Source organism: Callionymus lyra, chromosome 15, assembly GCF_982586985.1.
Source record: "Callionymus lyra chromosome 15, fCalLyr1.hap1.1, whole genome shotgun sequence".
NCBI lineage: Eukaryota > Metazoa > Chordata > Actinopteri > Syngnathiformes > Callionymidae > Callionymus > Callionymus lyra.
This window is the reverse complement of record NC_141832.1, coordinates 13,030,282-13,050,475: the sequence shown is the minus strand read 5'-3', so window position 1 is coordinate 13,050,475 and position 20,194 is coordinate 13,030,282. Positions and strand designations below refer to the sequence as shown.

The following is a 20,194-nucleotide window of genomic DNA, read 5'->3' as shown; positions in this document are numbered from 1 at the left end:
TTTATCTTGACCTTTTAAAGTATATATTTTATTGAATATTGTTTTGATTGTTTAAGCGCTTTGTGACCCTGGTCTGGAAAAGCGCTATACAAATAAAAATTACTTACTTACTTACTTAATATAGGTTTAAAAATGTATATATTCCTGGATTAAAAACGAGAAAATGTTTGAATCTTTATTGCACCACTTAATTTTAAACAAAACAAATAAAATAATTATATTGATGTGGTAAAGTTCACTTAAGACCTCATTTATTATTATTTATTTAAATTAATTTCGACACGTCTCGAGATCATGTGACCGCACCGAAGCCACGTGATCCGCATTGTTGACGATCCCTGTAGTTCCAGCTCCACACAGACTACCTCAGTGCTGGTGCAATGTCATCGTCTCACTGGTAAACCCTGCCTTTCGGACCGGATTTTAACGCCGTCCTGGACTCGACCCCATGACACCCGGACCTCGACGGTGTCCTGAAGAATCGATCCAACAACGATGACCTCCTTCCTTTAACACAGAAGCTCGTTTTTCTTTTTTAATCTGGAAAAAAAGAAAAGAAGAAACTGTCGCGAATGAGTCGAAGCTCGTTTTTAAGGTAATTTGACACAATTTAAAATGCATTTTAATCGTCATCTATAGAAAACAATATAGTTGGAAATGAGTCAGCGTTTAAATAATAGCTTTTATATTTGGATCCATGTTTTCTATAAGCACATCCTTAGGGATTGACGAGCAGATGGCTCAACCAATCAGCGACGAGAACGCTTCGTTTTTCAACCAATGACAGGCGACTTTTTGAATCCGGAAGCGACTCGCGGCTCTCCATGACTTGTTTTTGTTTTTTTTGACCGTATTGTTAATAAAAAATGGCACAAAAAATGAACAAAAAAGTGTCTAAATACAGCACCAGAAAATGTAAGTGTATTCTCTGTGTATCCATCGTCACGATAAGGTCATTTCCGAGGCTTCCTTTGTCATTTTAAGATGTTTTTTTATCGGTAAGTCGGACTATTTAAAGACAGAAGAAGTATACAATGAATAATGGTAGTATAGTTTATTAATATAGTACATGTAAGTAGTCTTCCCCATATTTTTGCGAAACAACAAAAAGCGAATGGACAAAATATGTTTCTGCTCCTTCAAATGTCTTTATATATTTATATATATATATATGTATACATAAACAATGATAATAAAATTACGCACAACATAGATTAATACCTCCATAATAATAAAATACATTCTGGAAACATTACTAAGCATCTCAACCATTTCTTGCAGGGACTGGACTGACTGACTGTGAAGCTGTTTCTGGGTCAAAATGGCTATAATTCGTCAGTTTGGACTCCTGGTGTGGAAGAACTATCTTCATCAGGTAAGTGCCAAACAACATCGCGCGCAAATATTTTTCCCCTATAAAGTATTGACTTAAGGTACGACTCTTTTCGACAAGCCAAGATGAAGTTTGTTTCCTCAAAGGTTTTCTCAGTTGTTGACTCGAGTTACTGTGTAACTACTGTAACCAGACTTGAATAAATAAAACACACTAGGCAGTTAGTATTGAACATAAACCAGCATTTAAATCCTCTGCTTCCTTTTTTTCATTGTTTGCTTTGCTGGTGTGCGTAAGAGAAACGCAACTCGCAATGGATCCCTATTTCACAAATCTCTTGTTTGCCTCCTGCAAAGATTGCGCTTATAAAACATAAATTCAAGTTGCACAATTTGGTTACGGTTCAGATACGGCGCTCCATTGTGGCGACCACGTTTCAAAGCTGTTGCTCCATATCTTCTGCTGCGTCGTGTGAGATCATTGTGGACGAAGTGTGAAAACAAGAGGATCTGTTGATCAATGACTAGTTTTATTTCATGTACACCACAGGCACGCCTTTGCTGTGGCTTTGTTATGTCTCTAAGGGATTTTTAATATTCAACCAAAGTCTTTGAGTGTCATTCAAAATAAATGATAACTTTATTAATGCATGACCTGTCCTGGAAAACTGCCTCTGACCTCCTTATTTTCCAAACAAAAGTTAATATAAAGTACATCTTTGTAAATATTTGCTTCTCAGTTGTATCTCTATTTCATTTATTTCATTAATTACAAGTCACTATTATTTGTTCGGTATTCATTTCTATTCCCTTATTCAGTTATGTTCAACGAAACATGAATACTTTAAACATGAAAAATACTTTTCATTCTCAAACTACATACTATACTACATTGTAAACTATATTAATGTTGATGCTTATAAATAAAAAAATCAGAATGTTGACATCAATTGCGAAAAATTTAGGATTTTAACAGTATTATTTTCTGTCATCATGTTCAACTTTAATATGTATTTTAAGTTGTTTATTTACAGTTTAAAAAACAGCACATGGCCCGGACAAAATGTGTATTATTTGAATTTTATTTGTGTCGGATTGAGAGTGACGTTTTTGTTTGTCAAACTCATGGCCAGGGGCACCAAATTTTGCTCCCATTGTGACCCAGTAATTTAAATTCATAACATTCTTTAATAAGTTTAGCAATTAATCCAAACCAGTGATAGATAATTACATTTCCTCAGGGGCCCCATTTTATACAGTGCCTGTTGTAAGGGGCCGTCAAGCAAAAACAAAAGGGGTGAACAATTTAAATAAATATAGAAAATATTGCCAAATATGCTCGAATGATTATTTTCGTGTTATTATACTTAATTTTTTTTTAAAAGTCTAATTATGTAAGCACTTTTATTTTAAAAATATTATTTTATAATTAGGTAAATCTTTTTAAGGGACAATAAATACTTCCTAAAAATAACCAAAAATTATATTTGTAATGATTTATTTAACTGTAATAATTTCATAATTGTCTACACATCTGTCTATCAAGTCAGGTTTCTTCCTGTATGGTAATAATTTGTTTGCTAGTGGCATACCTGCGTAATAATGATAATTATCTGCTGTTTTCCAGAAACGACAAATTCTGGTAACACTGGTGGAGATCGCCTTACCCCTGCTTTTCTCTGGCATCCTTATCGTCCTACGCCAGAAGGTGCATATCAAAAACTTCCCCAACGACACCATCTACAGGAGCTACAGCGTGGACAGCCTGACCGGGATACTGCCGCTGTATCAGCTCGCTTACGTGCCCTCCAACTCCAGCGTGGCCGCTCGAGTGGCTCAAGATGTTCGGAGTAGCCTACATGTGTTTCCTCCGGGTAAGTAATCAATCGACAGTCATGAATTTTAAACATTCTCACAACAGACTTAGCATTTTTTCATGTTTATTTATTCAGCGCACAATACATCATATCGTGTCATGAGATATATTCATCTCACGATACGATTAAATATATTCGTCTCACGATACGATTAAATATATTCATCTCACGATACGATTCGATATATTTATCTCACGATACAATTAAATATATTCATCTCACGATACAATTCGATATATTCATCTCACGATACAATTCGATATATTCATCTCACGATACGATTAAATATATTCATCACGATACGATTCGATATATTCATCTCACGATACAATTCGATATATTCATCTCACGATACGATTAAATATATTCATCTCACGATACGATTAAATATATTCATCTCACGATACGATTCGATATATTCATCTCACGATACGATTAAATATATTCATCTCACGATACGATTCAATATATTCAGCTCACGATACGATTCAATATATTCATCTCACGATACGATTAAATATATTCATCTCACGATACGATTCAATATATTCAGCTCACGATACGATTCGATATATTCATCTCACGATACGATTCAATATATTCATCTCACGATACAATTAAATATATTCATCTCACGATACGATTAAATATATTCCTCTCACGATACGATTAAATATATTCATCTCACGATACGATTAAATATATTCATCTCACGATACGATTAAATATATTCATCTCACGATACGATTAAATATATTCCTCTCACGATACGATTAAATATATTCATCTCACGATACGATTAAATATATTCATCTCACGATACGATTAAATATATTCATCTCACGATACGATTAAATATATTCCTCTCACGATACGATTAAATATATTCATCTCACGATACGATTAAATATATTCATCTCACGATACGATTAAATATATTCATCTCACGATACGATTAAATATATTCCTCTCACGATACGATTAAATATATTCAGCTCACGATACGATTAAATATATTCCTCTCACGATACGATTAAATATATTCATCTCACGATACGATTAAATATATTCATCTCACGATACGATTCAATATATTTATCTCACGATACGATTAAATATATTCATCTCACGATACGATTAAATATATTCATCTCACGATACGATTAAATATATTCAGCTCACGATACGATTAAATATATTCATCTCACGATACAATTCAATATATTCATCTCACGATACAATTCAATATATTCATCTCACGATACGATTAAATATATTCATATCACGATACAATTCAATATATTCATCTCACGATACAATTCAATATATTCATCTCACGATACGATTCAATATATTCATCTCACGATACAATTCAATATATTCATCTCACGATACAATTCAATATATTCATCTCACGATACAATTGAATATATTCATCTCACGATACAATTCAATATATTCATCTCACGATACAATTCAATATATTCATCTCACGATACGATTAAATATATTCATCTCACGATACGATTAAATATATTCATCTCACGATACGATTAAATATATTCATCTCACGATACGATATAATATATTTCCATACACTTGCACAATTTTTTATGCAAGTGTATGGAAAGACGCTTCACTTTTTGTGAAATCTTGTGATTGTTTCACATTATTTTGGTTAAATTAATAAAACTAAAAAAAAATACTGTTCGTCCAAACTTCAGCTTTAAAAGCTGCTGGAGTCGACTGTATCCTCTCATCCTCAGTCATCCCTGTATCTCGCCGGATTTCATCGTTCTTTAAGCGTCTATCAAGCCGCGGAAGTTTTAATTGCAACACCAAAATGAACAAGTGCAGTGAATATTTTCTGTTTAATTGAAAATACAAAACTTGAATAATTGTATTCAAACACACCCTTTATTGAATATAAATAAAGATGCAGACGATTAACACAGTTGCTCGAGTATCTACTGGAGTAGTTTTTCAGTCCATACTTTACTCGTACAACAGGAGAAACACTTCCCTGCGGCCGACGGTCGTAACAATGATCCGGGGATACTGGTTTCTCAGGAAACGAGCTTCAATGGAAGAGCAGGCAAACAGAACACACCTTCTTACACCTCGGGATAACAAAAACTTATCTCTAATCTCACAACTATTATACAACCTGCATGTCTTTCCAACATGTCCGCCGGACAGATGTTGATACAAAAGTGTTTTTACGAATGAGTGCGATTTGGACTGAGAGTCGACGGCAGCTGCCAGATGGAGCTCGACGGAGGCGAGGTGACCTGTAAACACAGGCTCAGCAAATCATGAATAATTTAGCTTTTTTTGCAGCATCAGACCAGGACTGGCTGTTCCACAGTGATATAGCAAAAGATAGTCACGTGATGCAGATGCAAACATTCTACATTTAAGAGCTTGTATGAGCCAGTATGAGTTGTATTTTAAAACACAACTATACTTTACAAAGTTTAGTTTCATAACAGCAGCTACTTTGCTGTCAACTGTGCTAATGCTAGCCCAGTCACAATATTACAAGTTATAGTGCTACTGCCATTATCGTTTCTACTATAAGATGCCTCTCATTTTTTATCAATTGCATAGTAGCTATAACTTTAGCTTCCACTGCTAATATATAGTTCCGCTACAAAATGCTAATATATGGTGGTGCTGCATAATGCTAACACATAATGCTAATAAATGGTGCTGCTACATAATGCTAACATATAATGCTAATATATGGTGCTGCTACATAATGCTAATAAATGATGGTTCTACATAATGCTAGCACATAATGCTAGTATATGGTGCTGCTTCACGATGCTAAACATAATAATAATTTATAGTGCTGCTACATAATGCTAAAACATGATGCTAATATATGATGTTGCTAAATAATGCTAACACATAATGCCAATATATGGTGCTGCTACCTAATGCTAACAAACAATGCCAAATTATGGTGCTCCTACATAATGCTAACACATAATGCTAATTTATGTTGCTATCTCATAATGATAACACATAATGCTAATACAGTGCTACTACACCAAGCCAAGGCATAATGCTTATATATAGTGCTGTTAAATAATGCTAACACGTAATGCTAATATATAGTGCTGCTACATAATGCTTATATATAGTGCTGCTAAATAATGCTTATATATGGTGCTGCTACATATTGCTAATACATAACACTAATATATAGTGCTGCTACATAATGTTAAATATATAGTGCTGCTAAATAATGCTAACACGTAATGCTAATATATAGTGCTGCTACATAATGCTTATATATAGTGCTGCTAAATAATGCTTATATATGGTGCTGCTACATATTGCTAATACATAACACTAATATATAGTGCTGCTACATAATGCTGACACATAATGCTAATATATAGTGCTGCTACATAATGTTAAATATATAGTGCTGCTAAATAATGCTAACACGTAATGCTAATATATAGTGCTGCTACATAATGCTTATATATAGTGCTGCTAAATAATGCTAACACGTAATGCTAATATATAGTGCTGCTACATATTGCTAACACGTAATGCTAATATATAGTGTGGCTACACAATGGTACTACACAGTTCCAGTACATGAAGTAACTACTTATTCATTTACCATGATACAGTTACACCACAACACCAAAAATAGTATAAAGTTTATATTTTAAATGTTGCTACTGCCACAAATCAAGTCAGAAAAGTATTTATTCCTTTTCAAAGAAAAACCTTGTGATAAGCTACTTTTCATACTTCTTCTAAAACCACAACAATATATATATATAAAAAAAACTATAATGTATCACAGGTAGAAGAAGTAGATATATGTTTTTTTCTATATTAAGTATAGCAGTTAAAAAAAGTTTATGTACAAATGATTGCGTAATCAAAATTATTTTTATCATTGTTAAATCAAGACGTTTTATAACTGGAAGTAAAAACTCTCTGGTGTCAAAACTATTTTGGTTTGTTTCACATGATTTATTGAGAAATGTATTGTCATGTATTGAGCAAGAGTCTTTCATGCTGACAGTAGCGTCTTCATGAGTTTGTGTGTTACCGCCATCATTATGACAATGGCTTATCTTGTTATGAAATCTAAAACGTGATTTAATCAAACATATATTTTCAAGAACACGTTTGGCAAGACGCTCATGTTTGAACTTGTCTTTTGGAACCTGCTTTACGTCAGCTCCTGCTGTTTTTACGGGTTTGACCTGAATCTCACCTGCCTGTAAAAAATGTTGCAATTCACCTGAAATGAAACCCATTGTTCTCCCGATTACTGTCGTTTATCTTAAGTTAGTAGTTTTAAATACTTTGATATCTTTTAGTTCTGTGATACTTTTGAGATTTATCCCGTGGTCGACCGATTGGAAGATTCATTTTGGTAAACACAAACTGCGGCATTTCCCTTTTCTTTGAAGCTCACTGCTGGTAAAGTAGAACGCAGAGGTCACACAGCGAGGTCACACAGCGAGGCGAACACAACAGCACCGACTACGTGACATGAATCCAACGCTGACGTTCGGCTCATTGTTTTCGTGTGGGTTTCACTTCCAGTGCGTGGATTTGAGTCGGAGAGGCAGTTTGAAGAATACGTGAAAACCCATCGGGACTCGGGACAGCTACTGGCGGCTGTGGTGTTCGATAACCTCCACGACGACGAGTCGCTTCCCCTGCAGGTACATCTCGACGAACACGTGATGTTTCACCACAAAAAAACATGTAAAATGAAGGGAGAAGTAAATGTTATTTTGTGGATCTGTGTCCAGGTGAAGTACCACCTTCGCTTCACCTTCACTCCTCGAAATGCTCCGTCCTCGGAAAAGTCCGAACTGAACCCCAACAGTGACCTGGACTGGCACACGTCCAGTCTGTTCCCACTATTTCAACTGCCCGGCCCCAGAGAGCGGCTCGATAAAGAAGGGGGGACCCCCGGTAAGAGTCGCAACACACAAATTAAATAATTACACTATTGAAAGGTTTTTATTGAATCATTCACTTTAATAATTTATATATTAAAAGGTAGATTATTTTAATAATTGAATTAAAAAAATGTTATTGTTTTATTTTTTTTACACATACAGTTTGATATTCTAATCCCATTAATTCAAATATAATTTTTCTAATTTCAATATTTTAAAGTTGGTAGCCCTTTAAATTCAATATAAAAATGTTGGTGTAATAGTGACACCAGACGATACCAAAAGAGTACCGACACACTTGATAGGACTTTCGGCCAATCATGCGACGCACAGAGGATCATGTGACGACGTAGAAACACTGGCGCGTCAATTCTTTACGGCGGATTGCAGGACAATGGTGTTGTTGTCTGCGGATTTACAAAATAAAATGCCATCACTTTAGCTTCTACTGCTAATATATGATGCTGCTACATAATGCTAAACAATGCTAGTTTATAGTGATGCTAAATAATGCTTAACATAATGCGTATATAAGGTGCTGCTACATAAATGCTAATAAATGGTGCTGCTGCATAATGCTAACACATCATGCTAATATATGGTGCTGCTACATAATGCTAACCCATCAAGCTAATACATGGTGCTGCTACATAATGCAAACACACAATGCTAATATATGGCGCTGCTACATAATGCTAAAGATAATGCTTACACAAAATGCTAATATATGGTGCTGCTACATAATGCTAAAGATAATGCTTACACAAAATTCTAATATATAGAGCAGCTACATAATGCTAACACATAATGCTAATACATGGTGCTGCTACATAATACAGACACACAATGCTAATATATGGTGCTGCTACGTAATGTTAATAAATGATTGTGCTAAATAATGCTAACACACAATGGTAATAAATTAAACTGCTACATAATGTTTATATATAATGCTATTATATGGTGCTGCTACATAATGCTAACACATAATGCTAATACATGGTGCTGCTACATAATACATACACACAATGCTAATATATGGTGCTGCTACATAATGTTAATAAATGATTGTGCTAAATAATGCTAACACACAATGCTAATAAATTATACTGCTACATAATGTTAATATATAATGCTAATATATGGGGCTGCTACATAATGCTAATACATAGTACTGCTACATAATGTAAACACACAATGCTAATAAATTATACTGCTACATAATGTTTATATAATGCTTATATATGGTGCTGCTACATAATGCAAACACACAATGCTAATAAATTATACTGCTACATAATCTTTATATATATGGTAATATATGGTGCTGCTACATAATGCAAACACACAATGCTAATAAATTATACTGCTACATAATCTTTATATATGGTAATATATGGTGCTGCTACATAATGCAAACACACAATGCTAATAAATTATACTGCTACATAATCTTTATGTAATGCTAATATATGGTGCTGCTACATAATGCTAATACATGATGCTGCTACATAATGCAAACACACAATGCAAATATATGGTGTTGCTACAAAATGCTAACACATAATGCTAATACACGGTGCTGCTACATAATGCAAACACACAATGCTAATATATGGTGCTGCTACATAATGCTAAAGATAATGCTAAAAAAAATTATAATATATGGTGCTGCTACATAATGCTAATGTTGTTAGTTTTATCTGTGAATTTAAACCAATTTGAATTAAGAACATTTAATTTACAGTAAACGGAATTGGATTATTAAACTTAATATGTAAAAAAAAAAAGACTTTTGAAAATATTCGATTTTTCAACTTACAAAATCAACGTTTTATTATAGAAACAATTTAATTACATTATTCAAAAAAATAATTTCCTTGACTTTATCTTGAATAGAAGTTCATTTTCCTTTTTCTCCCTGAAGTGGGATCCGTGTATTGGCAGGCGTTGTTTCCACGGCAACAAGAGACAAGCTCCTCTTTACTTTTGTTTCACAAATGCAACAGTGTCCGCTCGCGTCATTCCTGGAACAGTCACATCGTCTTGACCCTTCGTGACCTCTTCTCCTCAGGCTATTACCGAGAGGGTTTCCTCGCCGTCCAGCACGCCGTGGATCGAGCCATCATGCGTGCCTTCGACAAAACGGGCGCCGCCGCCTTGCTGAAGCAGATCAAAGTGGTCCTCTCCAGGTTCCCGTACCCGGCCTTCATCGACGACGTGTTCATCCTCGCCATCCAGAACCAGCTACCGCTGATGCTGGTGCTCAGCTTCACCTACACGTCCCTGAACATCGTGCGCGCCGTGGTCCAGGAGAAGGAACGCAAGCTCAAGGTCGGTGGTTTGGTTGAAGACGGCGTTCCTGAGGTGAACTGTTTGACGAGAAGGTTTTTGCTCTTGTGTGTGTGTGGCAGGAGTACATGAGGATGATGGGTCTCAGCAACTGGCTTCACTGGAGCGCCTGGTTCCTCATGTTCCTCTTGTTCCTCTCCATCTCAGTGTTCTTCGTCACCGTGCTGCTCTGTATCAAGGTGAGCTGCTCGTGGGCCGTTATAGCTCGAATAAAACTTCACATTCTTTAATATTTAATATTATTTATTGAATACATTAATTTGATAATGAAATATACTAAAATGTTGATTTGTTTGTAGTGAAGTATTTAATTCTATAGTTTCTGTATTGAAAGGTTGAATTTGTATTTATTGGATAAATGAATACAATTAAATTATTCAATAAAGCAAATCTAACATTTCCATATACAAATTATCAAATATTTCTATATTTATATTCATTTGTTTAGTTGTATATTGAAATGTTGGATTGGTTTTCATTTAATAATTTAATTTAATCGTTCCTTTATTGAAAGGTTGAATTTTTATTTATTGGATACAATCATTTTATTATGTGTATCTTGAAATGCTAGATTTGCTTTATTGAATACTTTCATTAAATAGTTTTTATATTTAAATGTTGGATTTGCTTTTATTGAATACATTAATTTGATAATTTGTATATTTAAATGTTGGATTTGCTTTTATTGAATAATTTCATTAAATAGTTTCTATATTTAAATTTTGGATTTGCTTTTATTGAATACATTCATTTGATAATTTGTATATTTACATGTTGGATTTGCTTTTATTGAATAATTTAATTAAATAGTTTCTAAATTTAAATGTTGGATTTGGTTTTATTGAATACATTAATTTGATAATTTGTATATTTAAATTTGGTTTTATTGAATACATTAATTTGATAATTTATATATTTTAATGTTGGATTTGCTTTTATTAAATGATTCAATTAAATAGTTTCTATGTTGAAAGGTTGATTTTATTTTTTAAAATTTATTGGATACATTTATTTGATAATTTGTATATTGAAATGTTAGATTTGGTTTTATTGAATACATTAATTTGATCATTTGTATATTTAAATGTTGGATTTGCTTTTATTGAATAATTTAATTAAATAGTTTCTATATTTAAATGTTGGATTTGCTTTTATTAAATCATTTAATTAAATAGTTTCTATGTTGAAAGGTTGATTTATTTTTTATTTATTTATTTACTGGATACATTTATTTGATCATTTGTATATTGAATTTGTTGGATTTGCTTTTATTGAATAATCTAATTAAACAGTTTCTATATTAAAGGTTTAAATTAGTCAAAACATATTTTTGTCTCAAATATTCTAATTATAAAAAATAAAAATATTTAATTAAACTATTCAACAAATAATTACATGCTTAAACAAAATAATTCTATAAATATAATTCAATAACATATGAAATGTTAAATTCAATTAAATATCCTGACGACACTGATCTACTTCCATGGATCTCCTCTGCTGCAGGTCAGTCCTAATGGAGCCGTGCTGAGCTACAGTGACCCCACCCTGGTGTTCGTCTTCCTGCTCGTCTTCACCGTGGCCACCATTAACTTCAGCTTCATGATCAGTGCCTTCTTCTCCCGAGGTTGGTATCTGTTGTACTTCACTTTATTACAGCCGGGGTCAAACATCTACGCCATAAAAGAACAATAAAAATAAGCTAAAAAAAAAACCCCGGGTGACGAAATCATCTCCATTTGAGGAAGTTGCTGACAATTTGCGATTTGTATGTATTTACTTCAGTGTTTCTTATCAAATGACATCACTTTATATATCTGTGTCGTTAACGTCCAATCGGTCGCAAACAACACGTCTTATTATTTGTGCAACTTTTCTAGACTTTTTAAGTAAATATTTACTTCATAATTATGGTTGTTGGCTATTGTAGTTGTTTATCAGATCTTTTGTCGTATTATTATACTTCAACTTGTTATTTTAACCTTTAAAGAAGTCGTTTTTGTTGACTTTTTGACCTCTTATTTTTGGTGTAATGTACATTGTTATTGTGTCTAAGACTATATGAACTTTACGAAGCTTTTCATGGTTAATTTAAAAAAAAGTTTTCACATAAGTATCGTTTCTACGTAACCAGTTTCATTTCTGCTTTGCATTCAAAAGAAAAATCACCTCATGAAACGCATTTCTTGCAAAAAATAATTTAACGACTCATCAATAAATCCCTTGTGGTATGTTATAGAACAAGATACACGCCACTGAGACATAATGCATCAGTTATTCATCAACCCGAACAAATGTGTTTGTGGTATCCCTTGTTTTATCTCAGGGTCAAGGTCAGATCTCCACCTCCCTGGTTTCTATAAATACATATGCAGTGGTGGAGGTCGTTCACCTTGACCCAGAGATTACACAAGGCATACCTCAAACGTATTTGTTTTCAGGCCTTTGGGTCACCTTGACCCAAAGATAACACAAGGGATACCACAAACACATTTCTTTATCGGGTTTTCGGGTCACCTCGACCCAGAGATAGTAGAGGGATACCACAAACACATTCGTTTTTTCGGGTCTTCGAGTCGCTTTGACCCAGAGATAACACGAGGGATACCACAAACACATTTCTTTATCGGGTTTTCGGGTCACCTCGACCCAGAGATAGTAGAGGGATACCACAAACACATTAGTTTTTTCGGGTCTTCGAGTTGCTTTGACCCAGAGATAACACGAGGGATACCACAAACACATTTGTTTTTTCGGGCCTTCGGGTCCCCTTGTTCCAGAGATTACACAAGGGATACAACAAACACATTTTTCTTTTAGGCCTTCGCATCACCTTGACCAAGAGATAACACAAGGGATACCACAAAAACATCTGTTTTTGGGCCTTCGGTCAACTTGACCCTGAGATAACACAAGGAATACCACAAACACATTTGTTTTCAGGTCTTTCGGGTCACCTTGACTCACAGATAGCACAAGGGATACCACAAACACATTTGTTTTCAGGCCTTCGGGTCACCTTGACCCAGAGATAACTCAAGGGATACCACAAACACATTTGTTTTCAGATCTTTCGGGTCACCTTGACCCAGAGATAACTCAAGGGATACCACAAACACATTTGTTTTCAGGCCTTCGGGTCACCTTGACCCAGAGATAACTCAAGGGATACCACAAACACATTTGTTTTCAGGTCTTTCGGGTCACCTAGACCCTGATATAACACAAGGGTAAAACACTTACTACACTTATATTTATTGAGTTCCAATAACATTAAACATTAAACTGATGTCGTAGGAAATCATACAACAACATACAATTGTGATAATGAAATTAACCAAAATGTGGTTTAATTAAATGAATAAATATGTTCATTTGTTCATATCCATGGCAAAAAATAATTAATACTCCTGCGTACGTTTCCACCTGTGGACTTTAGCTCCGTGAATGTATTTGAAATCACAGTAATCACAGTCTTTGGTTCGACACTAAAAGCTTTCCTCTCTCACAAGTCTTTTCAAAAAAAGAAAAGAATATAATCTATACGTGTGCGTCACACGGTGGGAAATCGTCGCTTCGCCGCCTTGGATACCGAGCTTTCAGAAGGGAAGAATCGTCGTCCATTATCAGCGACTTCACTTCTTTTCTTCCCCCCGTGGATCCATTGCACTTCCTAGAAAAGGACCATTATCGGATCCAAGAGTGGCCTTGTAGTGAAAGAGACCCTCTTTTGTGTGATTGCAGCCAACGTGGCGGCGGCGGCCGGGGGGTTCATCTACTTCATGAGCTACCTGCCTTACCTTTTCCTGTGGCCGCGCTACGACCTCCTCAGCCACGCCCAGAAGGTCTCCGCCTGCCTTATCTCCAACGTGGCCATGGCCATGGGCGCCCAGCTCATCGGGATGTTCGAGGGCAAAGGTGAGATCTTTTTTGTTTGGTCGTGGATTTTGTAGTTCCTGACGCTGAACCTCAAAAAAACCAGGGACGGGCGTCCAGTGGAGCAACCTGTTCGACTCGGTGACGGTGGACGACGACTTCTCCATGGCTCAGGTGCTGGCCATGCTGCTGTTCGACGCCGCGCTCTACGGCCTGGTGGCCTGGTACATGGAGGCGGTGTTCCCCGGGGAGTACGGCGTTCCTCTGCCCTGGTACTTCTTCGTCCTGGTACGTGTCGCGGATAAAAACCTAAACAAGTTTAGCCGCATTAATATGAAACCAATGACTTTAAATGATACAATAATACAAACGGTCGTGTCCAAAGAACAGCAAAAGCATCTTTAACCTTTTTTTCATTGAAATGTTGTCTTTCTTTGAGTATTTCATTTTGATTTATGTCATTTGAATTTTATTATTATTTCTATATTTAAAGGTTAAATAAGTTTGTATTTCATTATTTAACTAAATTATGTGCATATCGCAAAAAAATGAATTCGTTTTTTTGTAAAAAATAAAATAATATTTTCGGGTCACCTTGACCCAGAGGCAACACAAGGGAAATAACACAAGGGATACCTCAAACTTATTTGTTTGCAGGTCTTCGGGTCACCTTGACCCAGAGATAACACAAGGGATACCTCAAACTTATTTGTTTTCAGGCCTTTGGGTCACCTTGGCCCAGAGAGAACACAAGGGATAACTCAAACTTATTTGTTTTCAGGCCTTTGGGTCACCTTGGCCCAGAGATAACACAAGGGATACCTCAAACTTATTTGTTTTCAGGCGTTTGGGTCACCTTGACCCAGAGATAACACAAGGGATACCTCAAACTTATTTGTTTGCAGGCCTATGGGTCACCTTGACCCAGAGATAACACAAGGGATTCCTCAAACTTATTTGTTTTCAGGCCTTTGGGTCACCTTGGCCCAGAGATAACACAAGGGATACCTCAAACTTATTTGTTTTCAGGCCTTTGGGTCACCTTGGCCCAGAGATAACACAAGGGATACCTCAAACTTATTTGTTTTCAGGCCTTTGGGTCACCTTGGCCCAGAGATAACACAAGGGATACCTCAAACTTATTTGTTTTCAGGCCTTTGGGTCATTTTGACCCAGAGATAACACAAGGGATACCTCAAACTTATTTGTTTTCAGGCCTTTGGGTCATTTTGGCCCAGAGATAACACAAGGGATACCTCAAACTTATTTGTTTGCAGGCCTTTGGGTCATTTTGACCCAGAGATAACACAAGGGATACCTCAAACATATTTTTTTCAGGCCTTTGGGTCACCTTGACCCAGAGATAACACAAGAGATACCTCAAACGTATTTGTTTTCAGGCCTTTGGGTCACCTTGGCCCAGAGATAACACAAGGGATACCTCAAACTTATTTGTTTTCAGGCCTTTGGGTCACCTTGACCCAGAGATAACACAAGAGATACCTCAAACGTATTTGTTTTCAGGCCTTTGGGTCACCTTGGCCCAGAGATAACACAAGGGATACCTCAAACTTATTTGTTTGCAGGCCTTTGGGTCACCTTGACCCAGAGATAGCACAAGGGATACCTCAAACGTATTGTTTTCAGGCCTTTGGGTCACCTTGGCCCAGAAATAACACAAGGGATACCTCAAACGTATTGTTTTCAGGCCTTTGGGTCACCTTGGCCCAGAAATAATACAAGGGATACCTCGAACATATATTTTTTTCAGGCCTTTGGGTCACCTTGGCCCAGAGATAACACAAGGGATACCTCAAACTTATTTGTTTTCAGGCCTTTGGGTCATCTTGGCCCAGAGATAACACAAGGGATAACTCAAACTTATTTGTTTTCAGGCCTTTGGGTCACCTTGACCCAGAGATTACACAAGGGATACCACAAACACGTTTTGTAAAAATAAAATAATATTTTCAAAATAAGATATATTGTTTTGCACTTAGTTCGACGTTGTAATTCCAATCGTTCTAAAACAATTTTTCTAAATGCAATATTTTTTACAGTTGTAGCCTTTTATTTTCAATATAGAATTTTTTGTATAATATTGCCACCATTTTTATATTTAATTAAAAAAGTTACACGTTTAAAAATTTTGAATTTAGATTTTTAAATTTAATTTATTAAATTGAATTAAAATCTAACCTTTCAATATAAAAACTATCGAATAAAAGTACCAATGATTAAATGAATCAAAACACAATTATTAATTTTTTCAAGTCTTAGTTTTAACATTTAAACCCTTGTGTTATCTCTGGGTCAAGGTGACCCGAAGACCCGAAAACAAATGTTTTTGAGGTATCCATTGTTTTTATCTCTGGGTAAAGGTGACACGAAGACCCGAAAACAAATGTGTTCATGGTATCCCTTGTGTTATCTCTGGGTCAAGGTGACCCGAAGCCCCGAAAAAAAATGTTTTTGAGGTATCTATCGTTTTATCTCTGGGTAAATGTGACCAGAAGACCTGAAAACAAAAATGTGTTCATGGTATCCCTTGTGTTATCTCTGGGTCAAGGTGACCAGAAGACCCGAAAACAAAAATGTGTTCATGGTATCCCTTGTGTTATCTCTGGGTCAAGGTTACCCGAAGACCCGAAAACAAATGTGTTCATGGTATCCCTTGTGTTATCTCTGGGTCAAGGTGACCCGAAGTCCCGAAAACAAATGTGTTCATGGTATCCCTTGTGTTATCTCTGGGTCAAGGTGACCCGGAGCCCCGAAAACAAATGTGTTTGAGGTATCCATCGTTTTATCTCCGGGTAAAGGTGACCCGAAAGACCTGAAAACAAATGTGTTCATGGTATCCCTTGTGTTATCTCTGGGTCAAGGTGACCTGAAGACCCGAAAACGAATGTGTTCATGGTAGCCCTTGTGTTATCTCTGGGTCAAGGTGACCAGAAGACCCGAAAACAAAAATGTGTTCATGGTATCCCTTGTGTTATCTCTGGGTCAAGGTGACCCGAAGACCCGAAAACAAATGTGTTCATGGTATCCCTTGTGTTATCTCTGGGTCAAGGTGACCCGGAGCCCCGAAAACAAATATTTTTGAGGTATCCATCGTTTTATCTCCGGGTAAAGGTGACCCGAAAGACCTGAAAACAAATGTGTTTGTGGTATCCCTTGTATTATAGTTTCATATTTTCTTTCTTACATAAAAGTCTGCTCATATGTTGATGCTGTTGGTTTGTTTTTGACTCTAAAAATGTAGCCACAAGACCTAGACCATAGTTTTCGAAACCACATGAATCATTTCTTGTGACGGTCTATACAGGAAGTTGTGCTTTTTGTCTGTGAGATGAAACCATGGTTCTGTGCAGCCGTCGTACTGGTGCAGCAGCCCTCGCATGGCTCTTCTCGGCGACAAGGAAGAAGAGGAAGATGCAGAGAAGGCCCTCAGAAGCGAGTTCATCGAGGAGGATCCAGCTGGACTGGTCTCCGGGATCAAGATCAAACACCTGACCAAGGTAAGACTTCGAGTCCATCTTTCTCCACCTTTTTAAAGGATTTAAAAAATGGATTTTCTTTGAAAAAAAAGGAATTCCGAGTCGGCAACAAGACCCGAAAGGCCGTCCAAGAGCTGACCCTGAACATGTACGAGGGACAGATCACGGTGCTGCTGGGACACAACGGCGCCGGGAAGACGACCACGCTGTCCATGCTGACGGGTATGACCTCGCTTCGGTCCTCGTCGATACCCACAGGATCATCATATTGATCTTGTTTTCCCCGTCAGGTCTCTTTCCGCCCACCAGGGGGCGAGCTTACATCAACGGCTTCGACATCTGCCAGGACATGGCGCTGATCCGACGCAGTCTGGGTCTCTGTCCTCAGCACGACGTCCTGTTCGACAACCTGACCGTCAGAGAGCATCTGCTCTTCTACGCACAGGTTTGGAACTTTCTGGAGGAAAATATATACATGTATAAGTGTCTTCTTTTTTATTGAAACCTTTTTTTAATTTTTTTATTTAATTAAATAATTTTGGATATTGAAAGGTATGCTTTTAAAACAGTATTATTTTTCAAAAAGTTTCATACATTTCTAATAAATTCAATATAAAATCAAGGTACCCACAGACAATAGCAGTAAGGAACCGAGAGCAACCTGATTGGACGTTGACAATCATGTGACTCTTCTGATCTAGTAGCTCTGTACTCGTCTGGTTTGGTCTGGTTTCACTATCACGCCAACGATTTGATATTGAATTCAAAAGGTTCCGAATTAAAAAAATATTGAATTTACAAAATATATTTTTGAATAATTGGAATTAGAATATCAAACTATATGTGTAAACAAATAAATAAATAAATTGAAAATATAAAATTACTGTTTTAAAAAAAATAAACCTTTCAATAAAGAAAATTATTTAATTCAAATATTGAAAAAAAAAATTCAACAAAAAAGACGACGCTGATACATGTGAACTGTATTTATAAAAACAATCTTTTTTTTTTTTTTAATTACTTTAAAAATAAGAATGATTGAATTTCACTATTTAATAGAAACTAATTCAACCTTTAAATATACACATTATTGAATTTAATTAATAAAAAAAAACTTTTTAGAATCTAAATGATTGAATTCAATTATTCCAAAAATAAATACAAACAATAAAAAAAGAAAATTTAAATGTTAAATTGAATCATTCAATATTCTAATGGCACTGATTTACTGTCAAAACAAGCTTTTATTTATCCTTTACCTCATTTCGCTCCTGCAGCTGAAGGGCTACTCCAAAGAAAAGATCCCAGACGAGGTGGACAGGATCCTCCGGATCCTCAACCTGGAGCACAAGCGTCAAGCTCGCTCCAAGACCCTGTCGGGCGGGATGAAGAGAAAACTGTCCATTGGAATCGCTCTCATCGGAGACTCGAAGGTCGCCCCGGTTTTTGACGGCGTCATTAACCTCGATGGCATGTTCTGAGACGCTCCATCTGCCCCCCCCCCCCCCTAAAGGTGGTGATGCTGGACGAGCCCACGTCGGGGATGGACCCCTCGGCCCGACGGGCCACCTGGGACCTGCTGCAGGGCGAGAAGAGCCGTCGGACCATCCTGCTGACCACGCACTTCATGGACGAGGCCGACCTGCTGGGAGACCGGATCGCCATCATGGCGGGCGGAGAGCTGCAGTGCTGCGGGTCGTCGCTCTTCCTCAAGAACAAATACGGTCGGTTTGAGTCACAAAATACTTAATTTTGTTAGTAACACAAAAAACATGTCATAATAATATAATTATATATATTTTTTAACCAAATACAAACTCAAAAAAAGGGTTTTATTTGACTAAAATATACAATTCACGTCTGTCGTCAACCTAATAAAGTTGTATTCAAATTTCAGTAAATACAATAAATAAAGATGATTAAATAGAAATTATAATTAGTGCTCGTCATTACGGTAACACACGGCACCTTTGCAGTAGCGCCACCTTCCTGTGATTATTTGAAAAAAAAAACAACATGGCAAATTGAGTTCACTGGGAGGGAGTGAGATGAATACAGTTTATTAAGTGAGAAAATTAGTTGTGTAGGAATTTTATGTATTTTTTTACGGAACAACTGTCACTTAAAATGAGTTTTAAGCAATAGTAGTTTCAGTTCTGCTACACCAGCTTAAAAAATGTATTGGGCTACAATAGTTCATCTTAAATCTCAATTTTCTTAATCAATTATTTATCTTTGATGTTTTTCTCTTTTCCTGTTTTTTTTCCCCCACTTTTTAAAATGCATAAATTAAAAAAGTGAATGATAAGAT

At 36.1% G+C, this 20,194-nt stretch overlaps 1 protein-coding gene across 1 annotated transcript in view; it reads left to right on the top strand.

Annotated features, from left to right (window-relative positions):
- Nucleotides 1-353: 353 nt before the first annotated feature.
- The window catches only part of abca3b (ATP binding cassette subfamily A member 3b), a 38,781-nt gene continuing 18,940 nt past the window's right edge, over nt 354-20,194 (top strand). Inside the window, exons 1-15 of the mRNA XM_087810076.1 lie at nt 354-595; nt 1,282-1,375; nt 2,960-3,206; nt 7,794-7,915; nt 8,006-8,171; nt 10,233-10,492; nt 10,573-10,689; nt 12,017-12,137; nt 14,255-14,428; nt 14,493-14,674; nt 17,758-17,904; nt 17,976-18,105; nt 18,174-18,328; nt 19,161-19,316; nt 19,397-19,607. Of these exons, the coding sequence (XP_087666202.1) occupies nt 1,322-1,375; nt 2,960-3,206; nt 7,794-7,915; nt 8,006-8,171; nt 10,233-10,492; nt 10,573-10,689; nt 12,017-12,137; nt 14,255-14,428; nt 14,493-14,674; nt 17,758-17,904; nt 17,976-18,105; nt 18,174-18,328; nt 19,161-19,316; nt 19,397-19,607 (2,242 nt within the window). The 5' untranslated portion in view covers nt 354-595; nt 1,282-1,321. The remainder of the gene's footprint in view (nt 596-1,281; nt 1,376-2,959; nt 3,207-7,793; nt 7,916-8,005; nt 8,172-10,232; nt 10,493-10,572; nt 10,690-12,016; nt 12,138-14,254; nt 14,429-14,492; nt 14,675-17,757; nt 17,905-17,975; nt 18,106-18,173; nt 18,329-19,160; nt 19,317-19,396; nt 19,608-20,194) is intronic.